Source organism: Bufo bufo, chromosome 4, assembly GCF_905171765.1.
Source record: "Bufo bufo chromosome 4, aBufBuf1.1, whole genome shotgun sequence".
Classification (NCBI taxonomy): Eukaryota; Metazoa; Chordata; class Amphibia; order Anura; family Bufonidae; genus Bufo; species Bufo bufo.
In genome coordinates this window covers 265,621,252-265,633,814 of record NC_053392.1, presented here as the reverse complement: position 1 = coordinate 265,633,814, position 12,563 = coordinate 265,621,252, and the positions used below count along the sequence as shown (strand labels likewise).

Below are 12,563 nucleotides of genomic sequence, written 5' to 3'. Positions count from 1 at the left end.
TTGGGCCAGTACGGGGTGACCAGGATTATTCTGGCCTGTCCTGATGATCTTCTGGAGAACCCTTGGGATATACGGGTACGGAGGGAAGGCATATGCAAGATCCCAGTTTCCAGTGCAGGGAGAAGGCGTAGATCGCTAGAGGGCTGTCCCTCGGGTTTAGGAGCAAAAGGTTGATACCTTTGCATTTTTCCTTGAAGCGAATAGATCTACCAATTGGAGGCACATCTCTGGACAATTAGATTAAAGACGTTGATGTTTAGAGATGATTCCCCCGGGTCTATAGTGTCCTGCCTGAGGAAGTCAGCAGCGCTGTTTAGGCTTCCTTTTAAATGAATCGCAGATACTGATTATACATTTTTTTCCCCCCAAAGGAATATTCTTCTGGACAGACTTTCTAGTTTTTGAGACAGTGTCCCCCTGTGTTTGAGGTAGGACACGACGTTACATTGTCTGAATAGATTTTCTATGCAGGTTCTTTAGTTTTGGAGCAGCTGCTCGAATTGTCTCCCAAACTGCCCTGAGATCCCTGTAATTTGAGGACTGAGCTGCAATTTTCGGAGACCAGGCTCCCTGGTAGGGGGTCAGAGTATATTTTTGCGCCCCATCCTTTTGCACTAGCATCTGTCTGAACATGCACTGCTGGGGTTTTGAGCCAAACCATGGCCTTTTTTAGATTTTCTTGTGTGAAGCCACCACCGGACTGAAATTTTACATGGCCCGAGATCAGGATCTTTTTGTCTAGAGAGGACAGATGTTTGTCCCATCTCCTTAGAAGCCAGGACTGAAGGGTCCTGTAATGGACCTGGCACCAAGGGACTGCTATAATACAGACTGTCATTTGGCCTAAGGCTCATTGTTTCTCTGAAGAAGAAGCAACGTCCTAGGAAGGTCCTGATTGATGTCTGAGGTCTGAATTCTTTCTGCTGGAAGACAGTTTGTCTGTTTTACCGAATCCAGCATACCCCTACGAATTTTACCCTGGTATCCGGAACTAGACTTTTTTAGGTTCATCAACCCAACCTAGGGCTGTTAAAAGGGCGCAGAAGGTCTCTCGATCGCTATGACTGATCCACAGTGTCTGAAATCAGCAAAAAGTCATCAATGTACGGAAAGACCATCTCTAACCACTAGTTTCGTGAAAATCCTTGGGGCTGAGCCAGCCCGAAGGGGAGAGCCAACGAACCTGGAAATGGTGAACGGAGCCTCTGTGATACTTTAATGCAAAAACGCAGGAGCCTCTGAGACTGGGATGTGAATAGGGAACATATAATATGCGTCCTTCAGGTCGATTGTGCAAAGGAACGCGTCTTTTGGAATTAAAGGAATGGTAGAATCTAGGATTCCATTTTTAATTTTTTGTAAACTACGAATCTGTTTAACTTTTTTAGGTTTATAATCATGTGAAAGGAACCCCCTGGCTTTTTTTTTTTATTTTTACTAAGAAAAGGTTGGAGTAGAAACCTGACCCCTTGAAGCTCTGGAACAGGAACCACTACTCCTAAGTCCAGAAGATTCTGGACCTCCTTCCAAATTGATTCTGCTGGAATGGGGAAGAGTGGCGAGATACCAGAAATACATTCGGAGGGGGGGGGGGGGGGGGAGATAAGTCTATCCTGTAGCTGTTTGAGAAGAACTTGCACCCAGGGGTGGGGAGAAGTCTCATGCCACTGGGCAAAGAATTGGGATAGTCTTCCCCCTATCCTGGCGTCACTTTTTCTCACCGCCCTTGTTCTGGGGATTAAGGAGGTATCCTCTACCTTTCCCCCCTCTTGGGTAACTCCAACATCCGGATTTACCTTTACCACAAAAGGAACTATTTTGGGGGTATTGGTTACGAAAAGGAGGGTTTCTTTTTAGGGGTTCTCTCTTCAGGGAACCCTTTCTTTTTATCAGTAGTCTTCTCAAGGATCTTGTCCAATACAGGACCGAACACGTATTCGCCCGAGAAGGCTATAGAGCACAGCTTCATTTTTGAAGTGATGTCGCCTGACCAAGATTTCATCCACAGTGCCCTTCGGGCAGCATTGGACAAAGCCGCATCCTTGGCAGACAATCTAATTGTCTCGGCGAGGCATCCGCTAAGAACCCGGATTTTAACAAGGCAATCGAGTCTAATATTTGTTCCCTGGACGTCTTGTTGATTAGATGATTCTCTAACTCAATTAGCCACAGGTACATAGACCTGGCGACTGAAGTAGCAGCTATGTTGGTCTTAACACTGAACATAGCTGCCCCCCAGGATTTTTTTTTAATAGACTGTCCGCCTTCCTCTCCAGGGTTTCCTTTAACTGAGAGGAGTCCTCGAATGGTAGCGAGGTTTTTTTTATTAACTTTGGCCACCTGGACGTCAATTCTGGGAACCTAGTCAAAGATCTTAGAGTGACGGGTCAAATACAAGGGGGTTCCTGAATTCCTTGGAAATACCTAGTTTCTTTTCTGGATGGGCCCATTCGTCCATCACCATCTCTTTAATATTTTCATTTATGGGGAAAACACGGGAACGTTTGACATTCAATCCCCCAAACATCTCTTCCTGAACTGAGTGGGGTCTCTGGATGTCTTCCACCCCCATTGTATCCCTGACCGCTTTTAGAAGGTCACTCATCTCGCTAGGAGTGAAGAAGAATTTTCTAGATTTCTCTACGATTTCGCCCTCTAATAGGGGGTACTTGTCGTCCTCCTTTTTGGAAGATGAGGCCTCGCCCTCCAAATCCTCGGAGTCTGAGGAGGAGATGTCCGCCATTCTGGGATGCATGGGTGGGGTGGGTTGTTCTTCTCTCACAATCCTGGCAATACAATCCTTGCAAAGTTTCTTAGGATAATCATCGGGAAGCCTGACGGAGCACTGGATGCATCTGACGGTCTTCCTGGGCTTTTTCAAAGCTAGTTAGGCCTAAAGTGAGAGAGCAGACCATCAATTTTGTAAAGATCCAATATAGGTGCATTATACCAGAAGACCTGGGGGGGGGGGGGGCTCCTACCCAGTGGTTACCTGAGGCTCCCTCCCCCCCAGATCAGCATATGTCAAGCTGCTGACATGTCCAGGTGGGCTACTCACGCAGGGGACGCTCTGGAGCGGTCTGCTCCTTCGGGCTGCGGCTCCTTTCCTGTCCGACATCTCGCCCGGCAAAGCATACAGCGAAGCGGGAAAGTGCATGTGAGTTTTTGAAGACGTCCACTCCCTGGGTCTCGCCCGGTAGTGACGTCAGACTCGCGCCGTGCCTGCGCAAACGTCTCCCGACCGGCTACCTATACAAGGGAGGTAGGCGACCCCCGCGGCAGCTCAGGGCAGGCTCCCGCACAACAGGTGCGTGACCCCGCACAAGAGCGTGACCCCGGCGTCTCCCTGTCCGCTTTGGAACAGAGTCCGCAGGGGACGCAGTCCTGGGTGGGAGGCCTGCAAGGGAAGCAAAATTTCCGCCGATGTGGCACGCAGGTACCAAGAAGAAAAAAAAAAAAAAAAAAGGTCCTTTATACACTTCACCTCCCTGAAAGCCAGAGAGGACTTTTCTCTGTCCTGGCCGCTATAGGGGCAGGAACACCCTGGTGAATTGTGGTGGGAGGGGTTCTTTTTAACCTATCTCTGTTCCTGCCCCTACAGAGGTCAGGGGTCAATCTCTCTGGGCCGTCATAGTGGTGAAGTGGAAATAAAAGTTCATTTTTACTCTTCACCGCCATGTGTTTCTACATTCTATGAAATGCTCACTTCACCACTAGATTTATTCCTTGATGGGTTTAGTTTCCAAAACGGGGTCACTTTTCAGGGTTTTCTTTCTAGGGGTACCTCAGGGTCTCTTCAAATGTGACATGGCACCCGAAAACCATTCCAGCAAAATTTGCCCTCAGTTAATATGGCGCTACTTTCCTTCTGTACCCTGTCGCGTGCCCTTACAGCGGTTTACCACCACATCTGCACACAAAAAAAAAATTTAATTTTAAATTTGCCCTCCATTTTTCTTTATTATTGTGGAACACCTATAGGGTTAACAGTTTGAAAAATCAGTTTTGAATAACTTGAGGGGTGTCGTTTCTAAAATGGGGTAATTTATGGGTGGTTTCTACTATGTAAGCCCCCCACATAGTAACTTCATAACTGAACTGGTCCTTAAAAAAGTAGTTTTTTGCAGTTTTCTTAAAAAAAAATTTAACTTTGCTTCTAAACCTTCTAACTTCCTGAAAAAATGAAATGACATTTACAAAATGATGCAAACTAAGTACACATATGGGGAATGTTGCGTAATAACTATTTTATGAAGTATCACTATCTGTCTTAAAAACTGAGAAACTAATTTTGAAAATAGCTAATTTTTCCAAATTTTATGTAAATTTTTGATTTTTTTATCCATAAAGGTAAAACATAACTCATATTTACCACTAACATGAAGTATGATGTGTCACGAGAAAACAGTCTCAGAATGGCTTGGATAAGTAAAAGCGTTCCAATGTTATTACCAGATAAACTGACACGTGTCAGATTTGAAAAATGGGGCTCCGGCATTCGGTCCAAACTGGCTGTCGCTTGAATGGGTTAAATCACCCTAAATGTCCATTCAGTGTATCTAAAGGAGCTCATTAGTTCATGTATAGCTTGACAAGTGGAATGTGATCCAATAAAGGGTTTTCCTTGTTATAGAACTTCCCTGTTTGTCAATCTCGAGTAACAGTTTCAATTGCGTAATCGTAAAATCACTTAATGCCAAGAATGTTATTCTGGGGAGCAAAAAAAGCACCAAAGGCCCTAAGTTGGTCTGAAATGTATGTAGATTGGGAGAAGCTTGATCTCTTTGCATTGTAAAAGAACAGGCTCGGCCATGTGCTGGGGCATGGATACAGTCTATGAAGGAGCTGCATCGTGCTGAATAACGTAATACAGGAAATCAAGCTGAGTAACAAAAACTCTGGAGTTCTTGGCTGGACAGCAATGGTATATAATGGAGTATATGGTCTCACTTTCCAATCAGGATGAGAGGGGGCATATGGGATTCATCATGACAGATGAACGTATCGTCACTGGCCCAAGAAATGCTGGAGAAGGCTGTGGCGCTACTGCGAGCACGTCTGCCTTCTCAAACAGCTAATCAGCAGGGGCCCTGGGTGTCGGATCCCACCAATCAGATCCTGAGGATAGGGTAAACTGATTATTTGTGACTGGACCCATGTGGAGCCGTGTGGTATTCACAACAACCAGTTGGAATGTGGTTTTCTCACAAGGGATCTGATTTATTACGATACCCTGATGTATTATGATGTATTGAGAGCTAGTGTATTATTTGCCCTCCAATACCAAACTGAATGGGTGCTTTTTGAGTCTTGCTTTGAGTGCGTTCAATGAAGATATCTGTGTGATTGATAGGGTAAATGTGTTCCAGAGAGTAGGGGCTGCAATGACAGAACACTGGCTCTAAAGGTTTTAAAGGGGGGTGTCCTGAGTTATGTAAAAAGGTTGTCAAAAGCATGATCACAAAAAAAACTAAAAAAACCTCATACTCCATTTTATCACCCTCACTACATTCCATCACCACCACTCATATGCCTTCCTTCGATCTTTCTTTATTTGGCTATAGCAGTGAAGTTCCTGTATACACGTGACCACTGCAGCCAATCACTGTGTAATACATCGCACAAGTCTGATGAGGCCAGAGTGTGTAAATGGGCTTGAAGCTGATTAAACAAAGACTAGAAAGAGGCATGCAAGCAGCATCGCTGGAAGCAGTGGGTTGAAACGGACGAGTAAGGGTTTTTTTACGTCACTGCAGTCCCTGCCTTTCATAACTCTGACACCCCTTTAAGGGTCCATTCACAACGTCCGCAAAATGGGTCCGCATCCGTTGCGCAATTTTGCGGAACAGATGCGGACCCATTCATTTTCAATAGGGCCGGAATGTGCTGTCCGCATCTGCATTTTTGGATCCGCACTTCCACATCCGTGCTTCCGTTTCGGCAAAAAAATAGAACATGTCCTATTCTTGCCCGCAATTGAGACAAGATTAGGCATTTTCTATATAGTGCCGGCAATGTGGCGGTCCCGCAAATTGCGGAATGCACATTGCCGGTGTCCGCGTTTTGCGGATCTGCAATTTGCGGATCCGCAAAACACTTACGGAACCGTGTAAATGGACCCTAAAAGGTGATTCCTGGATATGGGTAGTTTATTCATGCAAGTTAATATGAGAGGACTGCGAGGCATGAGGGGATTCAGTAGTCCGTTTAAGTTACTGGGATCAGTTTATATGGCTTTAAAGGTCAGCAAGAAAATTTAAGAACTTATTTCTCCATTTTATAAGCAGGCCAGTGCACTCAAGGGACTGGTGTCATGGGTGCATGCGCATGTGTTTGGGTTCTTAACCTAACTGCAGCACCTTTTACGTACTCATGGTAGAGTACTTCCCTGTCTGGGAGTTCTTCATACGAAGCATTACTGGAGTGAAGCATCGACTAGCTTGAATAGATCTGTGTCATTTTTATCTTTCCCTATGTTACCTTGCCTTAAAGGGGTTATCCATTACTATAAGCTGCCCCCCAAACCCCCATACACCGGGCCACACACAGGGATCCCCGCTCCCTGTGCTGCTCCTGGTCCCTGCACCACCGCTGCTGCTTCTCTAACACACTGCTGGGCAGAGGCCTCCATCCAGAAGTGTTACCGTGACGTCACCAGCTCTGAAAAATGCCTTTGCTCTGTGCCATTCAGCGATTCATGAAATGCTCTGATGCCCATAACAGGGGGCTTTCCTGGGTGAAATTGTGGGTATGCCCCTTTAAAAGGGGCAATCTGAGATTTAGCAGAATCCCGTGCAGATGGCACTTCCGGGATCACGTGCTGTAGATTCAACACATAGTCCTCAGCCTGAGATTAAAACACAGAGCATGTTAAGTATGAATCTATCTCTAGTGCTGAAGAAATTCAGAGTCATGTATGCGCTGGCCGAATGTACGCCAGCTGATGCCCGAAGTGCCGGCCACACTGATCATGCGGTATGTCGAATAACCCCTTTAAAGTGATACAGTAACATACCTTTCTGCCCATGATAGCCGTCAAATTACTGAGAAAAATCCCCCTGTGTGTTGATTAACAGCTCCAGCATTATTCCACTCTTGCTCCACGTCACTTCATTAGGCATCTGCAATCTTGCACATAAATCATCGGACTGCGCATGCGCTGTATAACATTTAATGCTGGCACAACTCTTTAAATGTCAGCTCAATCATCTATATATTGAAAGCTCAGAATATGAAGGACTCCATGACTTTTCACACCCTGTAGTTTCCCCACATGAGAAAAATAGCACAGCTCTAAAAAACGCATTTCTAAGGTGAAGAGGAACATTGTGATATTAGGCAAGGTCGACCCTGGAGGGGGAAAGCTGGAGAGCTGGGAGACGGCTCAGAATTACAAAGAGATTTGCTTTCTTTACTATGTACGTAGCACAAACCTCTTTCACAGCTCTGAACACAGAATATTTTACTTCTCGCATCCATGCATTATAAATAGAAATATCTTACCAAGTTATAGATTTCATTGTTTCCCAAATCCAGCTCTTCCAGTCTATGAAGCTGTGAAAGAGACCTGTCGATGAGAACAGAAGGTCAGTACAGAACAGAACACTCTTGGCAAAACAGACTGTATCCAAGAAACCCGAATCTACCTTGTGCGACAGGCTCCAAAAAATACCTGCTACTATTTTCCTGCAATTACACAGTGCCACATTTAGAGGGGCTGGCCAATTTATAGGATTGATTGCAAATGTTGCTGGTACCATGCATGCAGTTAGTAATATGCATTATTAAACCATGTCCTGATGTCCAATAGCTTAGTATGCATAATTCATGTTACAGGCAGGTCCACTGAACTGGCGCGCCAGCGATGCGCTGGCAACATGCCACTGATGAGGTTTCTGTCCATCGGTGGTCTCCATTCATGTTCCCAGCGTGGGTCAGGGGACCTGCCTGTAAACATGAATTATTCTTATTAAACTATAAGTGCCACTAGTTTAATAATGCTGTTACAATCACATGTGCAGCTGGTAATATAAAGTAGCCAGCCCCTTTAAGTGTCAGAACCTCATTAATGTAGACTGGAAAATAACTATTATGGGATGGCCAGGCATACATGAATGGCATTACTGGTATTATTTCTATAGTAATAAATGTTCATGGTCAGAGGCTGCCAGTCTAACACTCCAAGACACCTGAAATGACCATATGAGCTTCATCCAGCATAATGATTAGGCCACCTGAATACTCTGTGGGACTCCGACCTTAATAGTCTACATCTTATACATTATAGTTGAAGGTAGCTTCTGCTCAGATACTCTCATTACTTAAGCAATTCAAAGGAAATTACTAAATGGGTCTTAACCATGGCACAGCAAGAACATGGCACTTAATGAGATCCCTGGCGGTGTTGATATAATGGCTTCTCCAGCCATTAATCATTTTGGTGGGACAGCTCCAGAAATTATTGGATGCAGTGTATTCAACGTTAAAATTAAAAACCTTACCAGCTAGGATATCTTTTCAAAGCTTAAAACAAAAACTAAGGTCTACATTGGTCTAGGTGCTACCGTAAGAAGTTTTAGGATATACATGTGGACAGCTGGTTTTTCAATGGCGTTCGATAACTGGAAACAACGGCCCTCCTCCCCGTAGAGACAAGTCATTAACTTACTCTGGTAAATAGGTCAACAAATTTTCTCTCAGCTCCAACGACGCAAGGTTTGATAAGCTGAAAAATAAGAAACACATGAAACAAAAACAAAAAATACAGCAGTAAGGCATAAATTACTAAAATAAAAGTTACATTAAACTTTCACATTAATGATAAACGTAGAAAACGAAAACCTGGTCACAGTGGTTGCCACACTGTAGTAATTTTTGAATAGTAAGGAAATCATCTTAATGAACACAGGTGTTAAAGGGGATATCTGACCTACAGATATTGATTGATGACCTATCCTCATGGTGCTAACATCCGTTCAGGCTTTTTGATGCGGTTTCTAGGGCCAAAATCGGATGTGGCTCAGGACTTCAGACAAAAAAAAAAATTGGCTCCTAACCTGAAAAATTTAGGAGCCGAATTAAAATTTTTAGTCGCCAAATTTAAAAAACAATTACGGTATTAAAAAAAAACAAAAAAAAACAAAAACACATGTCTTACCTAGGGTTGTCACGATACCAAAATTTGGACTCCATTTCGATACTATAAAAAAGTATTGCGGGACTCAATACCATGTGAAAAAAGATAAAAACACCAAAAAAGCCGCGTGCATTCCAGATTTTATGGAACGTCTGGACCATAATAGAACAGTGACAAAAAAAAAATGGCAAATTGCACGTTTTTTTTTTTTTTTCCTGTTACGGCGTTCACCGCATAGGAGATATTTTTAAATATTTTAATAGTTCGCACTTTTTCGGTCGTGGCGATATGTAATATTTTTATTGTTTATATATTTTATAGATTTTAAATTGGGCAAGGGGGTGATTTAAACTTAATATTTTGGTGTGGTTTTTTTTAACCTTTTTTTTTTTTTACTTTTTATTTAATAACCATTTCCCCCTTAGGGGCTAGAACCTGGGATCTTTCATTTCTTGTCATATTCACCCTGATAGAGCTCTATTAGGGTGAATAGGAACTTACACACAGCAGCAGGGAGCAGACTATGACGGCCAGGGCTTCAGTAACGTCCTGGCTGCCATGGTAACCGATCAGAGCCCCAGGCTTACACTGCTGGAGCTCCGATCGGAACTGCCACTGCCACCAATGATAATAACATTGGGGGGGGGGGCGCACTGCGCCACCAATGATTCTACTTTATAATACTGGGGTTGGAGCACCTGAGGGGTTAATAGCTGCGGATCGCAGCGCGCAGTCATAGAGGCTGGGTGCCGATATGGCCGGCACCCGCAGCGCAGCCTGCGTTTGTATTAAGCATAAACTATATTCATTGGTGGCACAGTGGCCACAGCCCCTCCTCCTCGCTTCTATCAGTCCAGTGGTGGCAGCGGCAGCAGCGGTACAGGGGGTAGGGACTGCCTCCTTCTCCCCTGCGCTGTTGAGAAGAACATGGCACGCTGTGGCGAAACCAACCTCGCCACTGGGTTTTGGAGGGGCCTGGCTACCAGCCTCTTGCCCCAGGATTATGGCCCATACTAACTTTGAAGGAGAAGACAGACCGGCCACACAGCTTAAATCTGTGGAACTGTTTGGGGCAGGAAAGCCATGCTTGCGGTCGGCCAAATGTGACTTCCATGGAATTCGGGAACCCCTGCTCGGATCTGGGTGATTTTTGGATATGTTGTTCACCCAGATCAGAGCTATCCATGGATGTATACATTATGGGGATATGTGGGGTTTTGAGGTGTGTGTGACAGAACCATCTGTCTTTGGAATTGTAGTGTATGTTATGTGAGGGTACCCAGATAGCTAATTTTATTGTATTCGTGTAGTCTGAGTGCCATTCACCTAATAATATGCACTCAGACTTGAGCTATCTGGGGATATGTTAAATGTCTGTGTTTACTGTAAGGGTTGTGACATTGTATGTTTAAATGGTGATTTGTCCTATTGTCCCCACATGTGTATTGGCAATTTCCCTTTGTCCTGAGAGATAATTGAATTACTCCTCGGGTGTCTCCAGGGCAGAGAGGAGGAAACCATGATGCATTGTGGGGATGTATTGTGTCTGTGTATCCTGAATTGCTGCATATCTGTCCTGTGTCACAGTCTTCCATCTGGTCTCCTAGGGGAGTGTCCACCAGATGGGGACCTGCATAAATACGGGCGGGTAGCCCTCGATAAAGGGTTCCTGTTTTATCCTTCATCATGTTGAGGCTGGTGTTTGGGTAACTGATCGATACTGGGGGATTGCTATACGCTGGGAGATTTGCTGTACTCCCCTGGCTATAACTACTAGCTCTTGTAAGAGCTGTTCCTGCTCTCTGGATTTGGGAGAGGTTCACCCACTGGAGCCTTGTCGTAGGTCCAGGGTGGTTAGGAGACGGTGAGACCTCAACCAAGCTTCGGCGGTTCGTGAGGTCTGCAGTGCTTACGGTGTCAAGTAGAGTGCTTGGAGTCCTCAGGAAGCACTAGGAGCAGCTATCGACGGCGGTACCCGGTCGGGGTGCTAGGAGATCCGTTACACACGCGCTGACAGCTTTTGTAGTTTAATGTAAAAGCGGCAGAGCAGCGGAGGGTCTAGGCGCAAATGGTGACACAATTCTAAGTCGCATTGGCGACCATTTTGGTCACCATCTGGAGCCCTGACAGGGAGAGAAAGTTATTAGGGAAAATACCACTTCACTTTTTTCAATACACTCCTGGTTTTGGCTTCAAAAACTGCATCAAACAACCTGAATGTGTGTCCGCTCCCTCAGGATCGGTTGGGAACAGACTCCTAAAAACCCTAACTCATCAGCTGTTTTGGATAGCTATGGCATCCGAAACTTTACAGGGTATGGAGTAGAAACAGAAGGCTCAGTACTGGGAGCTGAGATAAAGTATCCCAGTTAATAACCAACTCCCCGTGACCTTACTGCTCACTGGTTGTCCTTTTGGGAGGCCCCAATCACTAGTCTGCTGAGAACACCACTCATGACCTATTTTGGAAATCCTCTGTTCCAGGCCTCTAGCCTTAAAGATGACAATGACCACAATAATACAACAGAGGAAAAGACTTACTCTATATATAAAGTATTCTTTATTCACCCTTGCAATATTTCATCTCACTCGGGAGTGAGTGTAGAATACTGAGCGGAGTAATTACTATATGACTGTTTAATAAGTGCAAACAATGACCATTTTTGTTGTAGCCCTGAGGAAGAGAAAATGAACTTTAGTCAGGCGTTTTAAAATTCAGTGAGCACGGCTGTAAATTGCCAGTCCAGTAGGACTCTGCTTTTATAATAATCTGTCTTCACTACCAGTCAAATAATGTTTGTGAAACATATGGGGAACTACAAAATGTAAACGCTCTGAATGCCGATTTAGTTTTAGATTCTGTCACCACAATCTGCAATGATGAGTTCTATGCTGGATGTAGCCTAAAGGCCTTTTACATGGGCCGATGATCAAGAAAATGAATGTTCATTGCCCCTTGTAAGCAGCGCATCTCCTCGGGTAAACGGGGGTAGCTCTGCCGACAAATGCAAACTAAACAGAGATGAACTATTGCATCAATGACAGTTTGTCCCCATGTACTTTGTGTGCACTATGACTGCTCCAGGTAAAAGGCGCTTAAACAAGTTGTATGTTCATTACTGGTAGGGAACCTGTCTGAGTAAAGCTGGCCATACACATTCGGCTCGGCTGAACATATATGTGGTATTCTATGGAGAGAGTGGAGAAAGCCGCAGCCAGGATACAACACTTGTCCACATGCTGGAACTTCAGGTTAAACAGAATATGCCATTAGAAAATTACCTATCGTTTAACTCGAAATCTGGTTAACAATTTTTGGTGATGTTACTTTCAATTTCTCGAGTCATTATCTATATAAAAAAGCAAATCCTAAAATCCTGCATTCTTCCCACAATGGCCACTAGGTTATACATGGCTTATAATGAAA

General features: G+C 44.5%; 1 protein-coding gene across 1 annotated transcript in view; it reads right to left on the bottom strand.

The window, feature by feature from the left end:
* Positions 1 to 12,563, bottom strand: part of LRRC1 (leucine rich repeat containing 1) — a 229,278-nt gene that overhangs the window by 84,066 nt on the left and 132,649 nt on the right. Inside the window, 2 exon segments of the mRNA XM_040428569.1 lie at positions 7,504 to 7,567; positions 8,669 to 8,725. Of these exon segments, the coding sequence (XP_040284503.1) occupies positions 7,504 to 7,567; positions 8,669 to 8,725 (121 nt within the window).